The sequence below is a fragment of the Globicephala melas genome, chromosome 7 (assembly GCF_963455315.2).
Source record: "Globicephala melas chromosome 7, mGloMel1.2, whole genome shotgun sequence".
NCBI lineage: Eukaryota > Metazoa > Chordata > Mammalia > Artiodactyla > Delphinidae > Globicephala > Globicephala melas.
This window is the reverse complement of record NC_083320.1, coordinates 37,980,191-38,007,020: the sequence shown is the minus strand read 5'-3', so window position 1 is coordinate 38,007,020 and position 26,830 is coordinate 37,980,191. Positions and strand designations below refer to the sequence as shown.

Sequence of the window (26,830 nt, the reverse complement as noted above, 5' to 3'; positions counted from 1 at the left end):
TTGATTTTCTCCATTGTTTTCTGTTTTATTTATTTATGCTCCTATCTCTATTATTTCCTTTTTCTGCTTATCTTGAGTTTATTTTGCTCTGCTTTCTTCTAGATTCTTGAGGTAGAAACTTACTGAATTGAGACTTTCCCTCTATTCTAATGTAAGCATTTAGTGTTACAATTTTTTTCAGCACTAATATGTGTCCCCAAATTTTGATTTGTTGTATTTTCATTCAGTTCAGTGTAGTTTGGGGGATTTCCCTTGAGATGTCCTCTTTGACCCGTGGATTATTTAGAAGTCTGTTGTTTAATTTCCAAGTACTGGAGATTTTCCTGGTATCTTTCTGTTATCGATTTCTAGTTTTACTTCATTGTGGTGGGAGAACACACTCTGTATGATTCCAATTCTTTCAGTTTCGTTGAGGTTTGGTTTATGGTTCAGGATATCACAGGCACTTGAAAAAAATATGCATTCTGTTGCTGGGTGGAACAGTCTATAAATGGTGATTAGGTCATCTTGGCTGACTGTATTGTTGAGTTTTTCTATACACTTGATGATTTTCTATCTAGTTGTTCTATCAATTGTTAAAAGAGAGGTGCTAAAGTCTCCAACTCTAATTGTGGATGTCTCCATCTTCTCAGTTCTATCAGTTTTTGCTTCATATATACTACAGTCTGTTGTTTAGTGTATATACATTTAGGACACTCTCCCTGAATAAGTTCCAATCTTTATTGGGCTGCTTTCCTGATATCCTTTTCCTTGGGCCTCAGCTGGACTGCCTTCCTACCCTCCTCAGGCCTGCCTAATGGGTCTGTAATTGCGTAGGAGGAAAAGAAGAAAGGAAGGGAGAGAAGGAGGGAGGGATGGAGGGGAAGGGGGAAGGGGGAAGGAGGAAGGAAGGAAGGAAGGAAGGAAGGAGGGAAGGAAGGAAGGAAGGCCAGATAAACTTCTTTTAGGCTAACGTTTAAGTTATATTCTCTAAGACATCTTCCTTTCTGCTACATCATTGAGTCCTTAAAGCTCCCATATCAGGAGCAATGATTCCTCTTCTTTGAAGCCCTTAGTGCCGACTAGCTATTTATAAGGAATTACAGGAAGTGTGTATACATGTGTATGTGCGTGTAATTTTAATTTTGTAGATGTCTTCATACCAATTTGATGCATCAGTACAGCTTTTTAGATCTTGAAACAAAATAAATAAAGGAGAGGTTGCAATAAAATTTGGAGTTGGTGTTGGGAAGTAATCAAATCTACAGAAAAGGCCAAGCTACAGAACAGTACATTTTCATTTTCTCTGGATTCTATGAAATACCTTCCTAACAGGATAGTCACCATAATACTTATAAACTAGCATTTAAGTTTTATCACTAAGTCAGGCTTTATCATTCACAAGTGTGATTCATTTTTTCAACAATTTGGTACCTGATAAGTGCTTGGCATTACTAGAACCTATGTCTTATAAAGTTGATATTTAAATTCGCATGTATTTAAAGGGTAAGTTTGTTTTTTTCTTTAGAGCTGAGTGTTAATCTTTCCTAAAATAATGACTCTAAATGTGTGACTCTGTACTGAACCAGTGAGTCATGGGGTGTAATCAAACAATAACTTTATTCTCCCTTTCCGATACCTGGTATAATCTTTATGAGACTACTTCTTTTCCTGCCACCTCAGATAAAATCTCCAACAAATAACAAAAAGTTCTCCAGGCACTTTAGTCACAAACATAACTTCATGTCAGTAATTACAATGTCTGTTATTGTCTGTTATTACATAACTTCATGTCAGTAATTACAATGTCTGTTAATGTCTGTTATTACATTCAAATCCTGAATGCCTTTTAGCACCGAAGCTCCTCTCCGCCTCCCCCAGTGGGGAAGGAGACAAGGCTGACTTCTCTCTTTCCCAGACTATGGCTTCTCCTCCTCCTTTCCCCTCTTGGCTGCCTCTGCCTCCCTCAGGACTAAAGAGAAGAGGGAAAAGGAGGACACCAAGGGTACAGGGACAATGGTCTTACTGACTGGCACCCTTCCGGCAGTGATCCTCTGACTGGGTCAGATGTTTAAAACTGTCTCTCGGATGCTTATTTAGGTTCTCCAACAACTTCCCAACTTCCCCGGGTGACTGCCCCTCTCTGCTGGTAGCTCACATTCCCCTCTCCCCAACCCCAGGCATCCTACACCTCCCCATACTTCCAGGCAGCCCTCTTGAGTCGCAGCCAGGAGAACTCCAGGGCAGCTCTGGCCCTTGGCTCACACTTGGACATTGGGAAACATACACTCTTGACCTATCATTGGTGGGGGTAGAGTATTTCTCAACCACAGCCCTCTTTTTTATTTAACTTCCCAGCAAGCAAGCTCTAATCAGAGCCATTCAGTCTTTAGATTCATCACATGCCAGTCCACTCAGCCCCCTAAAGTGTGTGGAATTCATAGCAGATATCCAAGCGATCTCCTTGAAGCTTCTCTCACTGGGCTTGGGATGAGGATTTCTCCCGCGCTATAAGGGCAGGGGAGTGGTGATGGGACGTGAAGCAGAACTATCTCCAAAGAAATCTGCTCTCTGATCTCTTAAATGGGCAAGGGGGCCATGGGTTGAGAACTAGTACCTGACTTTGAAACGTGGGGGCAATGGCTCCACTGTCCTGAGCACTCAACTGAAGGTGAAACTGAAATTGTTTATTTTAATACAACCTATTGAATGGTTCTTTCATCAATTGCCAAATTCATTCATGGTAAAGCCAAAAAAATTTTTTTTTGCTCTATTACAAAGAGATAAGTGGAACATTTTGTCAAAAAATATTGTCTACTCCAGTGTTCTGAACATAGACTCACATCCAAATTCTGATTCAAAACTTGTGGGCTTATATTTTTACTCACAGCAGTGAGGAGGCTGCCAACAGCATCAAAGTATCTGTGCCCACACCTCTGCTCCCTCCCTTAATGAGAGTTCTCTATAAGATTTTATGTTTCTCTTCAACTGAATTAACTAGAAGAAAAAACAAGACTAGCATTGTTGAAGTTTCCACTGCCCATTGGAAGTCCGCCTACTGGGAGGTCACGTTCACCCCCAGTTCCATCTCTTAGCAGAACCTCTGGGGACAGAGAAAAGCCATCAGAGACTTGTTTGGGGCTGCGGTTCAAGTTCACTGGGTTTTCATCGTGTCCTCAGCTGACTGCTAAGTAGCTCTCCTTTTCTGTTTTTTTTAAACCCCTCTTCTATATTCTACTTTCTCAGTCTTGAGAATCTTAATTAGACACTGCCAACGTGAGTGCATCTTATACAAAGCCAGGTGGTAACGGTTTCCTAAAGCCCTATGATAAATACAAGACACATTTAAAAAGCAGCATAATTTCAGTGTTCAGTTGCCCAAGACACAACTGTCTTCAGAGAATCCCAGAAATTCCTAGAATATACACACAGGGGCGTTTGTCACCCCCATAAACTCTCCCAGTTGAAGTTCAAATTATCTCATAACAGTGAAAGGGAGAGAAGGTCCCAAAGAAGCAGCCAAATTCCAAGCGATTTGGCACGGTAGAATCTTGGACTGAATTTAATCAGAGGCCTAGAGTTTTCAAACAATCTCTCTAAATTTCCGTAGATAATTTATGTAATTATACTGGCACATACATTTTTCCATTTCGGTAACAAAGCCACAAAGATATTTCTTTCACAGACAAATTTTTAATGTTGTAAGAGAAAAACAGTGTGCCCATATAAACTCACAAATTCCAAGTAGGGGCACGACTCTGATTTTCCTCTCCGGAGTCGGTAAGAATGCATTCCAGATAAAGGAAAAGGGAGGCACAGAGCTCTCCTTTGCCAACTCCCTTCCTCCACTCAAACATAAATCTTATTCAGACACAAGATGCTTTATTAGCCAAGTCTCCTCTGTTCCACTTTGATATTTTGATCCCAATTGAATATGACTGATGACAGCTCTCAGCATACACTTGTGGGCAGATTTTTGCTTGCACACATGGTACGTACATCTTTGATCAAGCCCAGCTGAAAACACTGGCCTAAGTAGCCAGACGTGGCAGAATTCTGAACCTGTTCTATCAAGGCTAAGGGGTTCACCCTACTTTCTAGAAGTTTTTTGCTCATTGAATGAATTCAATAGTACTTTATATAAGGGAAATAGAATGAAAACAACTTAAATAATTTCTGTTCCCTTTTGATTATAGCAAAATGGACTGAACACAAAGGATGGTTTACAAATTCTAAGCTTATGATCACAGACAGGAGCCGTAAACCACGAATGCCAAGTAAACACACACTAAGAGTCAAATAAAATATGCATCAAAATTAATGATATGCATAATCACAGTAATTGCTCTCTGGGAAAAGAGGCAAAAGACAAATTTTACCAACCTCACAAATCAGCTGTCTCTGATGCCACCCATCTTTTTTAATCCTACTCCTACTCCAAAGCACAAAGGCCCCGGTCTGCTACGGGAGGCCCAGGGGCCATAAATACTCATTTACTTTCTCCACACCTTCCACAGGCCAGAGACATAGGCTAGGAAATGTGACTTAAAGAAAGGTCTCCCTGGACTCTCCTGGTGGTCCAATGGTTAGGACTCTGTGCTTTCACTGCAGGGGGCACAGGTTTGATCCCTGGTCCTGGTCGGGGAACAAAGATCCTGCATGCCGTGCAGTGTGGCCAAAAAAAAAAAAAAAAAGGTCTCCCTGAATAATTCTTGCTCAGAGGCTCAAGTAAGCCATTCAGAGCTACCAGAATCATGTATTTCATTGTCATAATTCTAGCATCTAACACAGAGTCAGGACCAACTTGTAAAACAGATAACCCCCTAGAAGGACTGAGGTGTTTGTGTCATGAGATAAGGGAGAAGATTGGCATGGCGGTAGTGAGTCTTAGGTACGTACCTCCTAGTGCATATTGGTTAAGTGGCTTGCTTTCCTAACACCTAGTCCTCAAAGAAATGGGAGTTTTAAGGAGCATGAGTGCACTGAGGTCCTTAGTCGAGAGAGAAAGTTAAAGTTAGAAAAGATGCCCTTCAAAAAGCCCTTATTGTTCAAAAGCAGTCCTTATTATCATCACAAGGAAAAAATCTTTTTCTTCCTTTCTCTCTCTCTCTACTTCCTTCCTTCCTTCCTTCTCTCTTATCTATATGAAATGATTGATGTTAACTAAATTTATTATGGTACTCATTTCACAATATATGTAAGTCAAGTCACTATGCTGTACACCTTAGAATTATACAGTGCTGTATGTCAAGTATGTACATAATTTCCAAGAATCATTATTGCTTTGTAAATCACAGTGTTGACCTAATCGAGGGGATAATTTCATTATCATATAGCACTTGTGAAACGTTCTGTAGACAGAAAAGCTTTTCATTGGATAACAGAAATAATGGCCCTGAAAGGGCTTTCCTGAAAAAGGAAAATAATGTGCCATATATCATTTACATAGAAAAAAAGGTGTTATGGGTAAATCATTATCAGAGTTATTATACCATGGGATTAAAGATAACTCATCAAAGTACTTTAAAACAGCACAAGTTATCAAGACTATAATAATCCTTGAAATAAAAGTTCATATGTCCAATGATGACATATGGTTTTCATAGAGAAAACCAATTAAAGACAGCTGTGTCTTAAGTAAACTTTGGAATGCAGGCTCATACGGGTAGTTACAGTAGTAAACCTTCACTCTGCCACTGATTCACACACACACACACACACACACACACACACACCCCTTTCTTTATGGGATCTAAACACAAATCCTATTTGCTGATAGGTCTAGATCAACTTCCATTGCTGGTGTTAGAAGGAAGAAGTGATTACTGACTTATATCTTAACCAAGTCCTACCAAGATTTTGCCCTATGTTGAAAAGCTTTGGATGGTGGTAGAGCTTTGACCAGCAATGGAAGGCAGCATGATGTGGTAAAAATATATATATATTTTTTTAAATCAGGGATCCTGATTCATGGTACCACTTCCTCTACTGACCAGAGCTATGACTTTGGACAACCTAGTAAACGCCCCTGTGGTTTGGTTTGTTCATCTGTAAGATAAGAGATTGCCCCTTGGCCACTTGTGATTCTACTTTAAATTCAGTTTATAGAAGGCTCTGACGTCACTGGCTTCCTACATCTTCCTATGGAACTGGGTGGTTTAAAAATATGTCCACAAATTCTTTGATACTCCTGCGCTTGGAAGGCGGCATCTACTTCACCCCTCTGGATTTTGTGACTGTGGCAATGAACAGATGCCGCAGAAATGTGAACTTCAAGGCTAAATCGTTGAAAGTAATATGGTCTCTTTCTTTTACTTGCTCACTCTCACTCACACTCTCTCCCAGGGCAGATACCTTTAGCAACCCGAGCCACCAGGTAAGATATCCAGCTATTCTGAAAACACCATGCTAGAGAAAACCGCAAAAAGGAACCACATAGAGACGGAGAGAAAGGCCCAAGGAACGTCAGCAATTCGATTCTTCCTACCCACGTGATTGACAAATGAGAGAAGAAGCCTTTGAGATTATGCCAGCCCCGACACTGTAATCTCATAGGGTATTAACTAGAACTGCTCAGCTAAACCACACCTGAATTCCTGACCAGAAACAAATAAGTGATTAGTGTTGTTTTAAGCCACTAACTTTGAGGGTAATTTGTTATGCAGCCACAGTAACTGGAAGACGAACCATGATGGAATTAAAATGGGAGAGAGAAAAAATGCCACCCCCAAGGTCAAGCAAAGAAATCTTTATCATCCACAAGAACCTCAGGAAATGCAGACTTGGAAGTCCGCAGAAATGATGAAGGTACTTACAATTCACCAATAAATGTCACAAAAATCAATACCAGAATAATCACCTTTTTATTTCCAAACTGGGTGATCTTTATGAACATTTTCCCACATTCATAGTTAAAACAAATACAGTAAGAAAGACCCTAAGTGGAACCATTTGAAAAACCAGCAGCAAGGCCAAAGGTAAAGGGCCTCACTGGGGCATCGGGTCATTTCTATGTAGGCACTCACACCATCGCTTGCGGGCTCTCTGCCTCATGCCTTTCTCAATAAACTATGCAGTTGATGAAGGGCAAGTGTTTCACCAAACACACCTTCAAATAACTCTGAAAAGTAGGGCTTCCCCTTTAAAAGAACAAGGAAAACAGTTGGAGTCCAGTAAGGAAGGTGGCACCTATCATTGGACCAGAGATGGTGAGTTTGGGATACCCCACGTATCCTGGTGAAGCTGAATCAAGGGTGGTGCTCAGAAGACAGCAAATGATGGCCTGCAGTCAGGATTCAGCCACAAACCCACAATTTTTCTTTCTAACCCACCCAGTGTTTTCAAAGCAGGAAATTCCACACAAAAAGTCTAGATTTGTAGCTTCTCTTGAAACAGTGGAATTCTAGCAAACCTGGCTCTGCAGTACCATCTGGTCTCCATCAGCTGCAGCTGACTAGCTGTTTCTCCCCTCAGACAGAACATGTCCTATTTGCCACCGTCCCCACAACTCCCTATTATCCACACCTGGGCTCACTTCGCTTGTTTTTTATATTCCTGTGCCTGTAGACATTTGAGTTTGCATCTGGTAACCTACACCAAGAAAGGAGTTTCAGACTCCAAATCAAGTGTTTCTTGATCACTAATGGGTTTGAAATTTGGGGTGGTTTAGAAATTCCAGTAAATTCTGCTGTTATACCCTTGCCGATTTCTTTTCCTAAACCACAAATGTGGGACTATAACAAACCCATATGCCTAATGGTTCTGTAAGTCATCTGATACTGTTACTGGATATTGGGGCGCTAAGTGGGACTCTGGAAATATATACTAAGCTTATTTGATACATCCAAATTATCTTCAAAATACAAACTGTGTCCACAACAGGGTCTAAAATGCCTAGTCCAAGTTAATGCGGAAAAGAATCAATTGTTAGTCAGCTCTGAGATTAGAATGGGCAGAAATGGAACAAAAAGACCTACATATTGTAAAGGGAAACAATTTAATAGCTTACCACAGAATATCTTTCCAGGTGAGTTCCCGTGGGGACTGAATTAGGCAGTGAGGGCACATTTGTTGAGAGATTAAGACCAGCATTTTCAGGTTTGGGTGTATGTGTGTTTGTGTGAGAGAGAACAAATCAAGACAAAACAGCTCACCAATTCCAGACATTGTCTGTGGCCATAGGCAGCAGCATAATGTATGCTATTGTAGCCTTCCTTGTCCCGGATAGATGCATTTGCATCATGTTGAAGCAGAAACTCTAGACATCTGTAAGTATAAAGATGAGATGTTATTTCAGAAAACATCTCTGGACCAAAAGGGATAATTAATGTAAATGTTCTCTGAAAACATCTCTGGACCAAAAGGGATAATTAATGTAAATGTTCTCTTATTATAAGTGTTCCACAAAGCACTTTGTGAGTTGAAGTGTTTCTTTAAAAATCCTACAGCAATGAGGGTTTATGTACTGGATGTTTTTTGTGTGTTTTCTGCAGCTATCTTTATTTCAACTTAAATTTTTTTGGCCAAGCCACGCAGCATGTGGGATCTTAGTTCCCTGACCAGGGACTGAACCTGCACCCCCTGCAGTGGAAACGCAGAGTCTTAACCACTGGACCACCAGGGAAGTCCCCTCCTTCAGCTTAAAATAGCCATTCTAGAATTCAGGAAAAGCTTTAGGAACTAGAGGGTAATTAAGTTTTTTTTTCCCTTCTCATCTTAAGGTACAGAACCCGCCTGTCATCAAGATTACTGAATAATAAGTTTTAGAGCTCCACATCCAAAAGACAAGTTCTCAGCATAATAAAGAAGTGGTCAAGATATTGCAATGGGATAAACCTCAAGAGAGGGGTGTTTATTTTTAAACCTTGCTACTGGAGACTCTGAGATCAAAAGGTTGGAAAAATAAATAAAATAATATTAAATTTTATAATAATAAAATTTTAAATAATATTTAAAGTAATAAAAGCCTTTTCTGACACAGTTGTAATTTTTTCTGAAAAAAACACCATCTTTGCAATAGGTAAGAGGAAGGGGAGTGGTGCCACCTCCGCTGAAGAGCCCCAGACTCCAAGACACAGGTACTCGGGGACGTAATGTGTTCTGTTCAGGGCATGTTGCAAATGGGACCATTCTGCTGGTCAAAGAGGGAAGACCTAGACAGGGAGCAACGTTCCACGATTTCGGTTTTATTTCTGTGACAGTGGGACAAACATGTCCTCTACAAGGCCAGGGTGATTCAATTTCATACTCAAATCAAAACTGTAAGATCCTAAATATAAGCTTGTATATTAAATAAGACCTCAATGGACAATTTCTATAGTTTACTCAAAAACCTTAAAATTACACTTACCTAAGGCAAAAGGAGTAAATAAAGCACACACATAGAGAGATATGAAAACAGACATTTTAATTTCTAGAAAATCTGATGAAAGAGGAATTTTTTAAACCAAATACCTACATATCACATGATTCATCCATAAAATTCTCTGTAATAAATCAAACTATTATTGGAGTGCTGATGTATCAGGCTGTCTTTGGTGATTTATACCTTAAAAGGAAGTCTTTTTTTATTTTTGTAATTAAATGTCCATGGACTGAATCCTAGGTGTGACTCATTTTAAACTGAATTTGGCTCCTGAAATAAAATCACTCAGTAGGAATAGCATTCTAGTGAACACACAATTCCCAGCTTCTGAAAGGATTATACTCTAAAAATCAGTTGATAAATTTAATATGTAATTTGGAAAATACTGGGATTACTCCCAAAGAGCTATTTAATGCAGAATACAGCTGAACTATAACTGTCAACAGTACTATTAGAAATAACAACAATACTACAGAACGTGAATATTCTCCACATTGTTCCTAAGGGAAAATGAAATCCAGTCTTAACTGGGAATGCTTGTCTTCTTTACCACCCAGGGCCCTGACTAGTAATTTTGGCACCTAAGCTGCAAAATCAAGAGAGGCGCATTAGGTCAGGGGTGTATTTGGACAAGGGGAGTAGCATTTCATTGCATGAAACAGATCTCCAGCAGGCTGGTCCCTGCCTTCCCCTGCCTCTCCTGCTCCTTCCCTCTCCATCAGATGTAGAGAGGGCTGCTCTGGCCCAGGACAAGCTTGCATTTCACTGGAGAAGGGAGTGTCTGCTGAGGTGGCTTAAAATTCTACAGTATTTGAATACCATTATTTTAATTTTGGACTATTAGGCAAAACCTTTGTTATTCTGATTTACTCACAGCGGTGTTTCCTGTGCTCACCCCAGGAACAGTCAAAGTTATGTCCCCACAACTTGCACTGGGGCCTCACTTGCTAACCACACCTTTCCCCAGTGGTCTGGACATGGGAGGAGAGCCCAGTGGGCAGTGGGAAGACCCCAGAGTGGATATGAGCATTCAAGTCAGAGAGAAACGGGTCCCTCTGACAGCAGGAGAAGAGAATAAGCAAGTTAAGGACTGTGTGTGTGCAGACTCTTAGAGCACTACATCCACTGAGCCTCACAGGGGCAGGACACAAACTGTGGGCACCAGTTATTCAAGTGTTCATTCATTCAACAAACAGTTACTGATCACCAGCTACCTACTGGGCACTGCACTGGGCAGAGCACAACCTTCTCACTGCCACTTCCAGTGCACGAAGGGCTCTCAGAGGAGGAAGCATTAGGGGTTCCCACGTTATCCACAGCCCTGGGTGCTGGCAATCACTCCATCACAGTAATAGCTGAATCTCTGTCAGATACCAGAGCAGGGCAGGTGGGATGAGGGGTGACAGAGCAGCTGTCTGCAGGAAGCAAGGAGCTGTTTGTAAGTTGATGGGTGTCTTCTGGGGAGAAGGGGAGAGTACGACTGGTGCATTTCACACCAAAATCTCAAAACATTTATTCATAGAATCTGCTAAATTCTTATCCTCAGGTCACAAAACGAGAGCCTGAGGCCCTCAGAGGAGGCTTAATATGTCCCCTGAGGCATACTACATGGCAGAGTGAGAAACTGTATTTAACGTACCTAGTCCTAAAAACTGCTGACCAAGCACAGTGATGGTCACGGCAAAGGTTTCAATTTTAGAAAGAGTTCCTTGTGTGAAAACAGCATATTTGAAGGATATATTAAAAGAATAGTTTCTTCTTCAACAAAGGCAAGCCCACATCACTTCTGCAAGAGCCCAAGTGAGACCCCGAAATAGTAAGGCTGGCCCATGCGCAACCCAGAGCAGCAGACAAAGCATCAGTAACTACACCTTGTTCTTAAGCTGAGAAGAAACTTACAATGCAGCTTCCTTTTCTTTCAGCTCTCTGTCTCTTTCAAGTTCTTCGGAATTTTCATGGGCGTTTCCTAAGATAGTCTTACTTCTCAGCATAAGGGAAAGAAAAAAAAATTACAATTAGTGGCAAAGTTGCTGATGATTTTGGTGCAGTTTATATCTTAACAATTTCTCCCCCGACTCAAAAGAAGCAAGTGCTACTGATTTTTCATGGAGGATATACGTGGTTCTCCCCAAGGCCATCCAGTAAGTCTGTTCTCTCCCAAGGAATCCGACTGAGAACATGACTTTCCTAAAACTTCCACCGAGGTATCAGTGATTAAGACAGCAGTTATGCTGCCCACCCTTCCATGAGTATTCTAAACTCCCCACGGAAAGAGGAAGTGACTAGCTTAAACGTCCCTGGCTTCTACAACATTCCTTGCTGCCTCCTTGGCAGTTGAGCATCTCATTTATCCAGGAATAAATGGGTTCCTAAGCACCCCTTATGTGCCAGAGCAATTCTTCACTATCTAGGATTCCTCTGCCAGCTCTTAACAGATGAAGTATACTTGTCTCCCATTCTATTCCAAGCGAACAGCATAGAGCTTGGCATATAGTAGATGCTCAATAAATGTTTGTCGAATTAATAACATGCGGCCCTGGGATCCTGAGGCTACAACAGTCTTGCCGGTACTATATGAAGGAAAATAAGCTGCGTTTTCCAAACTGTGGAAATACGGATCATAATCCATTACTGAACTGTGAAATCTATTTAGCGGGTTGACGTCAGTAGGGTTTTTTTAATGAAATAAAAGTATATCAAAATGCATCCCACACAGCAAAAGTAAATATGGTTTTATGAAATCTTTGTTTCCATTTTCCATACATATGTATAAAACATATATATGTGAGTGTGTGTATTGGGTCATGATGTAAAATGTATTGCTTAGTGTGGGTCATTGTCTAATGCATTTGAACGCCACTGCTCTACAAGAAAAGGAGCTAGTACTGACCCAGAAGCAACTCCATAGCACAGGGCAGCAAATAACTCAGTAGTTCTCCAAACAGGATCACCGAAAAGTATTCCTATGAAGGAAGGCCTGGTCCTCAAGTCTTTGAGAACAGGCTCATAAACTGTGGGTACCTCTTCCACCTTTTCCCCCTGAACTGGTTCACTTGATTCTGCTTTCCATTCCTAGCCACCTAGAATCCACATATGATCAGGGTACCCAACTTTCTGTATTCCAGCTCCTGAAAGAGTATTCATGCCCAGGTTGGAACAACAGTGCCTATTTTAAAATACTGATGCTGCATTTGAAGACTATCAGGATTATGCATAGATGGATATTTTTGACACATGACGTATTTATTAGCAAATGTAAGTCTTACAGCAAATGAAGCGTGTAAGTGGTGATGATGAAAACCGCAGTATATGACAAAACAAATTTTGACAGGTTTTGAATGAATTGAAAACCTGGGCTTGACAGCTCCACTTGACATTCAACCCAAAGAACAGAGAGGAGAAGTAATTGTGCAGTGACACATATTAATCAAACGTAAAGAGAGCAGAATGGGAAACCCGGGGCTAGGGATGAAGCAATTCTAACTCCTTCAGGTCTGGGTGAGAGGGATTCTTCATTCACACTCTCTGTGAGGCGGTAGGAAGAAAACTTAGCAACCTCCCCCCACCTCCCCCACCCTGAGAGGAAACAGAAGTAAGGCTGTTTTTACTTTCTATCCATGTCTGATGCAGCAGCATAGTGCAAAGCGGTGCGGCCCCAGTCATCGGTTTCATTAACGCTGGCCCCTGTGGTCACTAATGTCTCAATACAGTGGAAATGACAATTTGCAGCTGCATAGTGCAGAGGGGTCCTGAAAAACAAACAGCAGTCTATGACTTCATTCAGTCTGCAAAACAGACGCCCATCACTACACCAGCACAGACAGCAGTATTCCTAGGGGTGTTGGCTCTCAGTGTGGAGGCCAAGACACATGACTTTCTCTGACTTTATGTTACAACGAAGGCTACAAAGATGGTGGCTTCAGACAAGGCCACCCACCTGTAGATCTCTCCTTTCTCTCCATTCCTAGTGCCTATCCTGGTTCAGGTCTACATTACTGCTCCTCTGGACTCTTGCAATACCACCCCTTTTGGCCTCCTCTGCCCTAATGCAACTTCCACGTAACTTTTAGTGGGCATCAATGAAGAACTGGATTTTCTAAGGTCCAATACCTACATATAACAAACCTGTACTAAAACCTTCAGTCCACCCCAGTGAACAATGCCTTGATTTTTTAGTTTGGAATTGAAGACTTTCCCAAGCTAGCCCTGGTCTATCTTTATAAAGTCTCTCTCTCTCCCCTAAATGTGTCTAATGCTGTTTCCAAACTGAATGACCTGAGGTTTTCTTGATCATGTCCTCACTTCCTCCACCTTTCCTCGTGCTGTTTTCTTCCCTGTACCAGCTAGTATTATGGCATGATTTAGCTATGCATGCAAAGGACAAATAAGGTAAGAAAAGTTCTATGACCCATCCCAATAGCCAAAGGGGCTATAGGTGGCCTGTGTGTGTTTCATGTTTTATTTATTTATTTATTTAAATTGGGGTATAGTTGCTTTACAATGTTGTGTTAGTTTCTGCTGTACAGCGAAGAGAATCATATATACATCCCTCTTTTTTGGATTTCCTTCCCATTTAGGTCACCACAGAGCATTGAGTAGAGTTCCCTGTGCTATACAGCAGGTTCTCATTAGTTATGATTCATGTTTTAAATGTGTCTAAAGATTTATCCCAAAATGAAATGTTCAATAAATACAATAAAGTGCTCCAGATCTTGTGACCAAATTCTGGGTTGGAAGGGCTGAAGTGTTGTACTCTGCTACAGACAGAATTTTCTAAACTATATCCATGTGGGAAATCACATATTTTACAGATACAAATATATATGCACATATAAAATATGTAATCCTCCACATGGATACAGTTATATATATATATTGGAAGCATCAGAGAAACAACTCGCACTTCTAAACAGAAGCAGGGAGAGGAGCTTCTTTCCTCATGCCTTGTGCCTGCTTTGTTGGTGTAGAAGGGGTTTCCTTCTGAGAATGGAATCTCCCCAGCTAGCTTCGCTGTTTACCATTTCAACGTAACACGATTTCCAGATGGACTGCTCCCCACTCCTTTTATTTAGGCACTTGAAGCAGAGTTCCCTGTTTACATACCTCCCACACTTGTCCTTTTTATGGAAATCTGCTCCGCTGCTCTGCAAGAGTTTTATACATTCCACATTACTAGAAAGACAGGGGAAACATCATTAAGATGGTGGCGGTCAACTGCTGGGCTATCTTCAGAAAGAGCTGTTTTCTGCAGAGCGCACGCCCAGATGAAATGAGAGAACCAGCTTTAAATTCTGCTAACACAAAAATAACCTGAACACATTAGAGTAATGCCATATCGTAAGGATCTAAAGTTCCCACAATTCCTTTTTCAAAGCTAATATATCAATACGTTAGAGAGCTTGATGGAACATTTTCAATTCCATGACTAAAGAATTTAATGATTATTACGTGATGAAACCTTTCAGTGATGGTTTTCATCATTTACCCTAAAATTCTCTTTCAAAACCATCAAGAGTTTATGGAACAACCCCTTAAACCTAGAATAATTTCATGTCACCTTTAAACAATAAGCCAGAATGGATGAGCGTTACCTTTTATCACAGCAGAATGAATTCACTATGATAACCATTTTCGACCCAGACTCTCCTTAATGGAAAATAAAACAGCAGCATTTCCCTGTCTTGGTAATCTAGGTAAATGAACGTGCAGAACCAAGGCCGAAAATGATGTAATGGAGCGTAGTGATCTTCCAAAGCTTCTTTGTCATTTGCAGAAGCAATAAATCATGTTTAGTAGAGAGAAAAGAACCCATTGAAGTGAATTTTCCTATTGAAGGGCATATAGCTAAACACTAATCCTAATAGGGGTTTCAGACATGAATCCAGAATGGTTTGTTGCCACTTTTCTGTACAGGTCTGATATTTTTTTACAATGGGGGCATAAAAAGAGACACTCATCCATCATTGTTCTAAACTTAGGATGCTAAGAAGTGGCCTAGGATTTATGACTTTATTATCGTTTAAATAAGAAAAATGATCTCATTAATGATAAGCGTGAGGAGGGCTCTCCCCACCCCACTTCCACCTTTTACAGCCACCTTTCGCAGAGAACTAGCGACTAGTTTAAGTCATAAAATATAAGAACTTTATGAGGTCATTATGTGTTGGTGTAACATGTCAGCTGATGTAAAGCACCTGTCTCTTTGAGCCAAAGGATCAAAGACAGAGACAGATCCAAGTTGCGTGGCTCAGGAAGTTCATACAATTTGAGGAAATGGGGTGAGGAGAAGGAGGTTCTCTTTAAAAAAATAATAACAAAATTATGAATATAAAACTAGATACAACGGGCTTCCCTGGTGGCGCAGTGGTTGAGAGTCCGCCTGCCAATGCAGGGAACACGGGTTCGTGCCCCGGTCCGGGAGGATCCCACATGCCGCAGAGCGGCTGGGCCCGTTAGCCATGGCCGCTGAGCCTGCGCGTCCGGAGCCTGTGCTCCGCAACGGGAGAGGCCACAACAGTGAGAGGCCCGAGTACCGGGAAAAACCCAAAAAAACTAGATACAAGACTTTGGAAGGGAGCCATGCAAATAAAGGGCCCTAAAGCTTCACAGTCAATCCACCTCTGTTAAATAGGTAATACCTTTGGTCATATACAGTTGACACATGGAGAAGCACTGCTGTTCCTTAAGACTAGGAAACTGATTAAGAACCAACACCTTATCCAAACAAGGACATCCAAAGGAAACCATGTTTGGCCAATGTGTGGTCATATGCCAACAATATATTGATCAGAGCCTTAATCTAACCACTTATATGAAAAAGAGTATCTGATGAAAAATTCTCTTTACAACTTAAAAAAAAAGGCAAGGATTAATTCACGTTTTGCCTATCCTTTGGGTTTCTTGACCTTTGTTCACATTTAATCATTATAAGGACTTAAAAATCAGTTTTGAAATAAGGACCAAAATGTCTGTAAATGAACATGAATTAACTCAACCCTGGATTCCCTTGATCATCAACCACCTTCCAGCAACGAAGAGGAAAAACTTAGGAACAAATCTCAAATTATTTTCTTTTGGTGGAAGAGGTACCAAGTAAGTATATATTCTATAGGCTAAAGACCTACAATTTAAAATAAGAAAAAAAAAAAAAGAGTGAGAGAAGAGAAAACAAAAGAAAAAATATTTTCTATATGAGATGGGCTAACACTTTTTCTTTGGAAAAACAAACACACGAGTAATCTGGAAATTCAACACAGTGATATTTGGTATTGGTAGAAAGAGTTCTTACCCGTTTTACTAAAGAAGTTGCCTTTGATCCACAGACAACTTAAGTCAGTTAAGATGAATTAGTAATTCGTTCATAAGATAACAACTAAAATTGTTAACTACTCACCCTCCTGCAGCAGCAGCGTGAAGGCACGTTCTTCCAAATTTATCTGGGGTGTCTATTTCAAAGCCTGCAGACAGCACGTGCTCATTACTAAACAAGGATACTATGCTATACTTTTGTCCTAGTTAAACCACAAGAAACATTGCAGAGACAGAAAAATCAGTTAGTAGAAAAACCAGAACGCAAGCCACTGTAGTCAGAAAGAGGTTGTCATGGAAACGATCGGTAACTGCTCAAGCTTGGCAATTTTATAGGAAGAACCGTGAAGTCAAGAAGAATTTATTTTCACATTCAGCCCTGGGTGAACTACAGCCCCACATTTCAATCCCAGGATAGAAATTTATGAAACCAGTTTGAGATAAGTAGGGCAATAGACAGGCAGACAGAACACATAGAGAAAACATGGAAGGCAAAGGAGTAATCGTAGCATGCTAGAAGAGATATTTTCTTAAGTGTATTATTAGCTTTCAGTTGGTTTAAGATTTGGGAAACGTGCTTTCATGCAGGGGTTATTGTTAAACATGCCAAAAGCAGTGAAAGCAGAATCAATCATAAGTAAAGAACTTAAAGGAAAAACAAAAAAACAAAAAAACCCCTCTGGGATATCTGTTGAATGAATTCTTAAGCAATCTTTGCCTTGCAGACCTCTATCACCTTTGAAAGCCAGGAACTTCTAAATACATGGAGGTTGGCAGAAGCAGTGATAAGAAAGATTAGCAAAGCTCCAAACCAGAAAGAATTTCTTGGTTCCAAATAGACCCGCATTAAAAAAATTAAAATGAAACCTAGTTGGAGGGGTATCAACCACAGCAATTTTTCAGAGCTCAGGGAGTGGGATGGTAATTTGACATTTTCTACCATTAAAACGTAGGGGATTCGGCCTTTTCCCTTTGTTGAACAATATGAAATGTCATGCCACCAATCTAATCCTCAAAGATGTTTTCTCCTTCTATGAGAAGCTTCCTGTAAGCTATGGCCATCCCTGCCTGCCTCTCACTCTGGACCACGCGAGCTTTAACTTGATAAACAGACAAGACTCTCATTCTGGGGCAGGAATGCTGACATTCAAACGGCTTCAACACCATGAGTCGCTGGGAGCTGTCACATGCAGTTAGCTGTGGACACAACTCATCCTGCCACGTCGGGTCACGGATGACATGAAGCACAGGCAGCCGCTCATGCTGACCAGACACCTGAAGCCACACGGCTCATTTGCAGGACATGTTAAGCCTGATCTGCGGTAATGGAGTTACTTACCCGATGACAATAACTTTCTGCAGCAGTCAGAGTGAGCATTGAGGGCAGCTAAATGTAAGGGGAACATGCTATGGACTCCACACCTGAGGAGGAAAAAAACAGAGCAGCTCACGGTAACAGATCTCAAGACACCCGCAGAAGGGGGATGATCTTTCTATAAGTTCTCTGATGAAAATTAAACCCATGAGACCTTGCTTAGGGACTCTTGGCTGAAATAATTAGGCAATCATTTCTATCTTAAAATAATAAAATCCCGGACCTAAACCACAACGAAAAGCCCATAACAATAGAAATAGATCTTTTTAAGAAAGCATTTCACATGAACAGTGACTCTAAGCATTTAAAATTAATTTCTTTTTCTTTCAGCTTAGCAATTTTGTCCCATTCATTCACTCATTCATTCATCTGTTTATTCATTCATCACTTTATAAGCATCAGATACCATGCTAAGTGGAGAAAACATGAAACTGACAAACCCTTGACTTTGAAAAGCAACCTGTTCTATTCCTTGAGTTGATAAGCAAATATTTATTATTGACCTATTATGTACCAAGCACTTTGCTAAGAGTTAATAATGGCTGTATTACTGGAAATAAAATTTGGGATGAGAATTAAAACTCATTCTTCATATTCTTCCTCATTCTTTATATACATGTATACACAAATATTTAATATGTATAAATATTCACCTTCGGCAAGTGAAACTTCATCTTCCTAATAGCCTTTTATTTAGCACGTTAACCCACACAAGAATAACAGTCACAAAATAGTTAATAGCTATCTTGCATATATTTCATAAATCTAGCATATTTTCCCTAACAGCATTACAGAAAGAATCCACTTCTTAGACTGACCCCTGCAATAACACAGTCCCTGGAACAACGTCCTGAGAGACAGGCAGCTTTCTGATGGCAGTGCTTTGGGCCTTAGAATTAAATCTTCCCTTAGAATTAAATCTTCCTCCTCCTGCCCATCCCCTCTCCCCAAACAAGGACCCAAAGTCAAAGTCGTGAGCTGAATTGTAGTTCAAATCAAACAGCACCATCAGGAGGTTCCTGTGTACTTAGAAGCGTGTTAGTGATCCCTTCTCATAACATCTCATTTTATTCAAATAATATATTTCAGATTTTGTAAATCCTCCACATAACACAAGGAGTATGAGACTATTTATATTTACACCTGCAGCATGAATCATCTAAGTTTCTTCCCTAGCAGAAAGTGGCCCGTTTCCAGATTCTATCCTGAATGAAAAACTACATGTGATTTAATTTGTTAAGCTTGAGACACAAGAATTTTATTTGCTATCTCAAAAGTTATTACGATGTGCGTGAGTATGTGAAAGTATATACATGTTCACAGATAGTTCATGGTATTCAGTGTTCTGCAAAATTCGAGTCTTGTAGCAATTAACCGCCTCTCTCTTTGCATGAAAACTTCTTTTAATTTGTTGGTGTTTTTGTTCAGTCTTCCCTCTGTTCGTTTTCCTTTCCCTATATGGAGATTTCCAACCCAGTGTATATAATAGCTGGCATCCATCAAGAGATGCAATTTGCCCGTCTTCCGGGTAGTGTCACGGGGAGGAGAACTGCTTGTAATTGCCTCTCTTGTCATTTACAAAAAAAAAAAAAAATTCTGAAAAGCAATCGCATCAGTGACAACCTTGATGCTCGTGAAAAGGAAGAGAGAATTGGGGGATGGGAGAGAAGCTTTTTATTCGTGCTGCTATTTATACTGTTCCCTCCCTATGCCAATGAAACACACTAATTTTTTTTGATGTATAACATGTTTTAAAAGCTCTTTACTAAATGGAACTTTAAGCTAATGGGATTTTACCTAACCATTTTATTTGTTTGGGGGAGTTAAGGCAAAAATCTTTGATTAAATATTTCTGGACATTTGCAAGAAGAAAATGGATAGACTATTTTCTAGGATGGTTGTGAGTTCCTGTAAGAACATGCCTAAAACAAGGAGTGGATTTGTCAAGATTTCTTTGAGTCTTCCTCATTCTTTATATACATGTATACACAAATATTTAATATGTATAAAAATATAAATACTTCTAGTATTTTAAATATTTTAATATTTTCTATATACATACACATACACACATATATAGACACAACATTTATGATATAGTTTATATAGGTACATAAAATATACAACTTTATATTAAATAATACAAGCAAATGAATTAGAGAAAAGAGTATCAAACTCTAATAAAACAATCAAGAAAAACATAAAGTATGAGATATTTTAACAGCCTCAGTATAACATATTTCATAAAATTCATATTAACACTTCTAACCAACCTTACCATTTAACACCATTGTCTTTAGGTAATTTGTCACACTCTACATTAGCTAATAATTTCATTTTTTTCTGCTGCTACTTATAAACCTGAGAAGGTAAGGGAGGCAGAACTCTAAAAGGCCTAACAAAAATTCTCTTTGATATATATTTTTTATTCCATAGTTAATAAAAAGTCACTACCTCAATGCAGGTTTTGAAACATATTAATTGAGACTCAAGTACTATTGGCATTTGAACTTGAATATGATGCTCTGGTTCAAAGAGAAAAACTAAGTATCAGGCCGAGATGGGAAAGAAAGTAAAAGTAGAATTCAGAATCTCTGAATCACTTCAGAAATGATTCATGCGTTTCAAAATAAAATTTCTCCTTTGTTGTTATAAAATAAGACTGCTTATGAAGAAAGGATCTTAAAACCTTTAGCAGGAAACTTAGGATTTGGCTGTCTCAGTCAAATAAGAAGCATTGCTCTGATTTCATCAGGTCTACATCAAGGAAGATCAAGAAATAAAGATGTCAGATAACACTAAACTTAACAATGCATAAATTACAGGAAAGGGAAGACCAATTCCAGTTAATTTGCTACATTTATTTGAGCAGTCATAAAATTAATGGAACGTGTTTGTATTAGCTATTTCTAATTTAGCTGTTAGCTGGCATCTCCTACCCAGTTATCTCAGAATAAATGAGGTCAGAATAAATTGTAGAGAGCCATCAGAGGTGAGGAACGGGTTTTTGCACCATTAGAATATCAGTTTTTTTAAGTTTTCCCCTTGGCATCGGGGGACATGGCTGTCCCTTTCCATATCCAGGCTTTTCTAGAGCCTTCCCTTAGGCCATATGGTAAAAAACACTGTGGTTAAGGTGATGGGGTCAGAACCTTTGGGTTTCAGTTCTAGCTTTGCCATGAGCTAGCTATTTGATCTTTGGCAAATACATAATGGTTCCCTCACCTGGAAACTAAAGATAATAACAGTGTCAATCTTATAGAACAATTGTAAGGACTAATTGAGATAATGTGCATAAAGTGCTAAATAGAACATGTGACCCACGGTTAAGCCTTCACCATTCATGTTAGTGGTATTTTTGCCCTTGCAATTATTATTAGCTTAGTTGGATAACCAGCAGTCTGTGAGTTTTGAAGTGGTAATCAGGTTGTACTTCCTTAAAATCAGGTGTGTGACTCCTTAAAACCCAAGAATGAACTGTGATCAACTAGCATTTCTGTTCTCTCTCTATATTTCAAAATGCTTTACAATACTTATCTCTCAACTCTCCCAGGGAAGGTGGGATTGGTTTAGTTTTGCCCACCAAGTGGGCGAGACAAAAAATTTGATGATTTTCGATCATCAGATGATTTTATGATTCTTACTCAACTGATCACACCAAACCCTAAAACAAACTTCTTATTAATTTTATCTATGCCATTCCAAGCATTTATCACACACCCTTAAGTTACAGGCACTTGGGATAACTGACAACAATGAGCCCTGGTCCTTGCTGTTTACGACCTACAGACATTTTCAGTGGTTCCTTCTGTATCAAGTCCAAACACTCTAACGTGGCTTACAAGGCCCTTTCTGGATCTGACTGTTGCTTAATCTCTGTGACCTTCTGTCCATTCCTCCTGGAAGAGCCAGGCTCTGCCCAGCCCTAGGTTTTCACATGCAGGGCCCCCCTGAAACTCTTCCCATTCTCTCCTGCTTCTCCCAGTGTTTCTCAAACTAGTCAGTGCATCTCTGAGGGTTGCTGGAAATATCTTAGGGCTTTTATGAGGTCTCTGTGGCAATTTTTTTTTTTGCGGTATGCAGGCCTCTCACTGTTGTGGCCTCTCCCGTTGCAGAGCACAGGCTCCGGATGCGCAGGCTCAGCGGCCATGGCTCACGGGCCCAGCCGCTCCGCGGCATGTGGGATCTTCCCGGACCGGGGCACGAACCCGTGTCCCCTGCATCGGCAGGCGGACTCTCAACCACTGCGCCACCAGGGAAGCCCTCTGTGGCAATTTTTAAATTGTCTTTTCCTTTTGATGGTAATCTAAAACAGCTGGCATCAAAGCATATTTCAGCTCATCTGAAGGACCACCATATCATCACACACCTCTGTCAAATTTCAGCGCCCACATTTGTACTTAGGATCACAGCCGTGCTGGTAGTCCGACTTTAATTGCCAGGGGCTAATGAGAAAAGAAGGTGGACTTAATAGAAAATGAAATGTCTGAGTCTAGGGAGGGCCAATGATAATGTAGCACACTGAGCCTCCTGGATGCGCGGAATTTGGCAGTAGTCTGAGTAAAGATCTCTGCGCCATGTGACGGGTCCACTGCCCACCACTTTAAGTCACTGCAAAACCTCCACTCCCATGGTGTGTACTGGATCCTAAAGACTCAGCACCTTAGCCACCAGGACCATAATCCCATGCAAAATGTGAAATATCACATCATCCACTACAAAGAAGGGCAGCAAGCCTCCTGCCCAGGATCCAGACAGCCGAGGATGGAGCCCCATTTCCGCCCACTAGTTCTATGACCTCAGGTAGGTAACTGAACCTCTCTGTGCCTCCTTTGCTTCACCTGTAAGATGGGCATAATCATAGCCCTTACCCCATGGGGTTGTTGTGACAGTTAAATGTAACCTCTCAGAGTGGGGCGTAGCATAGGTAAGCACTCATGAGTGTTTGTTACTATTGTTGTCCCGTGCAGTTAATGTGAACATTGGTGGTTTCTGTTTGCATGTATTTTGTAATTTTTTTGGATTTATTGCTATATTAGAGTCAAAAGCCTAAGAAGTTTCTATCTAGTCTTATATTTGTACATATTCAAACATTATAATAAAAATAATCTAAGTTGATACTTGGGATCTGAAAGACTTTCAATGACATAACTAATCACTCCTTGTCCTACAAGTTAACATCCCTCTTCCTGGAAGCTTTGCTGGCCCTGCTATCTCCCAGATATGTTTTCCTGGATCCCAGGGGCACCTGGCGACTGTTCTGGCATCACACTTAGCATGTGTGATTGTCATTGCCTGTTTACTTCTTTCCCCCACCTCCGTAGGCTATCAATTCCTTGGCAGGGAGCTCTGTGACCCCAGAACCTGACACAGTGGGTGACACTTAACAAGCTATCAACAGATATCTAGCGAATATAAGAATGTCAGAACCAGTTACCTGTAAAACTACAATACTGCTAATTCTGCCGCAATTGAGGCAGAAAAAGCAGTGAGAGCATAATTGGTAAGATGGAAGACAAATTAAAATCATAGAGACAAGCACCCCAAACCTAACAAAGTTAAAGAAGAAAAAACCCAATGGCTCCGATACCACGTGAAGTTGCGTAAGCACTGAGTCATGCTGCAGAAACTTCTCTGACTTAAAGTTCAGAGAAGCAAAAAGAATAACAAAGAACATTCAATCAAGGCCTGAGAATAAGATGCAAATAAGTTCATCAGAAAGTAATGACCATAAAACTTGTCATAAAGAGATCTTTAAAAATACATTGGCCATATTGTTTATGAATGAAAATGGGTTATTTTCATAAATGCTCTTTGTTCACTTATTTACCGAAGGAAAGGCCTGCTTTTCTCCTCTTTAAGGAGCTCCCCTACATAAATCTACAAGGAACCCAGAAAACAGTGACTTTCTGGGGAGTCTAGCAAATTTAATCTTCTCCAACTCTCCTCCCCCTCACTTGGATATTTTTCCTTAGATGACTTCCCTTTCCACACACTATACACACTCAGACACACACACACACACACACACACACACACACACAATTGCCGCTTTAATGAACCACTGTTACTGAAGGGAGCATGCCTTAACCCCAGATAACGCTGTGACAGAAGAAAGCATGTGTATGTGGCTCTTTGAGTCTGGGACAATGTTTCCCTTGTCATTGTCCCCAGGACACAGCATCATCAATGGAAGGAAAGGCTACTTGAACAACAATGTCATCCCTAAGGCATTTTTGCCACAAAGTTTGTATTCACATAAATTGAAGGGAAAATAATTACGAGGAAACAGACTTTGTGTTTATTGAGTTAAATGTGTTTTTTCAGACATTTTATGTAAGTATTGGGCCCAGTTGATCTCTATCCCTCAAACGAGTTCAAATCTGAAAGAAAATCAGAAATTCGTGGTTCTTTGGCTAAAACTCCCCAAATAACCCAGAGTTGAAAGAAAAACATCACTGAAAATATTAACATACCATAGGTGAAGCTGGTTTGTGCCTAATATTTTATTTCTGCTTAACTGACACTGAGCGTTTAAAATCTCTGGCTTTGGGTAGCCATGGCCTGCTTGGGAACTCCAGAATCTGGTGAAAGCCTCCTGAATCCTAGTACATGGCTCTTTCCAGGAAACTGAGCTGCTTCTCTTTTTTCCAAGGTTTTTTTTTTTTTCTTTTTAAATGTGGACCATTTTTAAAGTCTTTACTGAATTTGTTACAATACTGCTTCTGTTTTATGTTTTGGGTTTGTGGCCACGAGCCATGTGGGATCTTAGCTCCCCGACCAGGGATCGAACCCACGCCCCCCGCATTGGAAGGCAAAGTCTTAACCACTGGACCACCAGGGAGGTCCCGAACTGCTTCTTTGGATTTGCAACCTCCCAGTCAAAAAGGTCCATTGGCTTGAAGCAGATTCCTTTCTCTTCTGAGACAACCCACTGTTCTTGCTATTTGTCAGTATGCCCCCTCCTCTCTGTCCACCCTCAGTCTTGTCCTTAGCCCGAGCCCTCATCTTTTCTTCTCTGGACATTTGCAAGAGGCTGCAAAGTGTTTCTAGCCTGGACCACCTCCAATCTGTCTGGACTGCTATGAGAGCGATCTTTCTTACACACAAATGGGAGCATTAGACACAACCTACCCTACACCCACTTATAATTCTTTAACAGCTTCCGAATGCCTCAGAATGCAATCTAACTCCTTAGCAAGACATTCGAGGTCCTCTGAAATGTGGTTCTTCCTACCTTTCCACCTCATTTCTTTCCACTCCCCCTAACATGTTAGATAACCTGGCCTTGGGAATCTGCTTTCAACATATTCACATGTTTGTGCCTTTGTAAATACTGTTCCCTCTTCCTGGAATGTCCTTCTTTGCTTCCCCTTCTATCTTTTTTATCTCACACAATTCTGTCCACCTGGCAAACTCCTATCCATCCTTCTTCTTGATGAAATGTCACCTCTTCTGCAGAACCTAGAGATAGTCAGTGTTGCCCTATCCAAACCTCCATCATGACACATCTCATGATGCTGCAGTCACATTTGCCCTTGATCGTATCTCCACCACTGGACTGGGAGCCCCGAGGGCCAGTGGAACCCACCATGCTCTCCCTGGACCATTTAAACTTTGGCTCATTCTCCACCAAGATTTTCAATCCTGTTGCACAACCCTTGACAAAATAAATTAGAATTCCTAATGTAATACTGCCCTCATATTTTGCCTTTCCTAAAGATTCAGTTATTGCTACCCCCAGTCTCTATAATAAGGCCAAACTATTTAAGCATTTAAGGCCCTCTTTAATTTGGTTCTCCTGCCTATTATGAAGTAATAAAACCATAGTTAGCATTTATTGATAGCTTACTATGTGCCAGGCACTGTTCAAAGAGCCTTCAACGTGGATTATCTTATTGAATAACCTTAGCAGATGTATTTACATAACTCATACTCACACGGATCTTAACATATACCAGAGAGTTTTAATGGTGATTAAGTCCTTTAATCTTCAATAACAAACCTATGGTAGGTACTATTATTACTCCCATTTTTCAAAAGAGGAAACCAAAGCACAGACAGATTGAGCAACAGGCTCAAGGTCACACAGCTCACAAGTGAGGCAGCTTGGACTGGAGCCCAGCTAGTGCCCAAGAAAGCCTGGGTCCCCCGCACTGATATAACAGGCCTGCCAGGCCGAGCTCCTCCCGGGGCTGGGTCTGTTCCTGCTTGCCTCCCTGCTTGGGATGTCTGCCACTCTCTGCTCTACTCACATAATTCTTACCCTTCAAAGCCTACCTAAAATTCACCTTTTCCTTGAAAACTGTGGCCACCTTTGAGCTCTATCCTTCCTGTCTACATCAAACATTTTGCCATTAAAATCCTGTTTCATTTTGAACTTTATTAAATACTATCTTGCATGGTTCTTTGTCTTAAGTGGGCCTTGGGCCTCCAACAAAATTATGAGCTCCTGGAAGGTACCAACCAGTTAACTTACTTCTGAAATTTCCCACAGCACCTAACATTGCAACAGACTCATATAGATGCGTTATATATTCTTGTTGAATTAAAGTACAAAATGAAGCCAGGTCCCCCCTTCCCGGTGTGGCAGATTTACTCAATTGCACCGTATAAACGTATCATTAATATGGGTCATTAATACATGCAAAACAGCACCCTGAATAAATTCTGAGTTTGCCCAATTATGCTTTATTTCTCCTGCTTAACTAACACTGCACATTGGAAAAAACAGAAGAATATTAGAAAGCAGAGTTAGGAACAAAGTCCAAGTTTCCTTAATTAAAACCACTGAAATAGGCCTC

The 26,830-nt window shown here is 40.5% G+C and overlaps 1 protein-coding gene across 11 annotated transcripts in view; it reads right to left on the bottom strand.

The window, feature by feature from the left end:
* ANKRD44 (ankyrin repeat domain 44) overlaps positions 1-26,830 on the bottom strand; it is a 317,233-nt gene that overhangs the window by 75,611 nt on the left and 214,792 nt on the right. For 6 of the 11 annotated variants that reach the window (XM_060302105.2, XM_070045932.1, XM_070045936.1 and 3 more), the window contains 6 exons: positions 17,991-18,073; positions 16,737-16,854; positions 14,447-14,515; positions 12,952-13,092; positions 11,243-11,323; positions 8,133-8,244 (listed from right to left, as the gene is read on the bottom strand). In XM_060302105.2, the coding sequence (XP_060158088.1) occupies positions 8,133-8,244; positions 11,243-11,323; positions 12,952-13,092; positions 14,447-14,515; positions 16,737-16,854; positions 17,991-18,073 (604 nt within the window). The remainder of the gene's footprint in view (positions 1-8,132; positions 8,245-11,242; positions 11,324-12,951; positions 13,093-14,446; positions 14,516-16,736; positions 16,855-17,990; positions 18,074-26,830) is intronic. The other 5 variants (XM_070045933.1, XM_070045934.1, XM_070045938.1 and 2 more) reach the window with 1 other exon arrangement.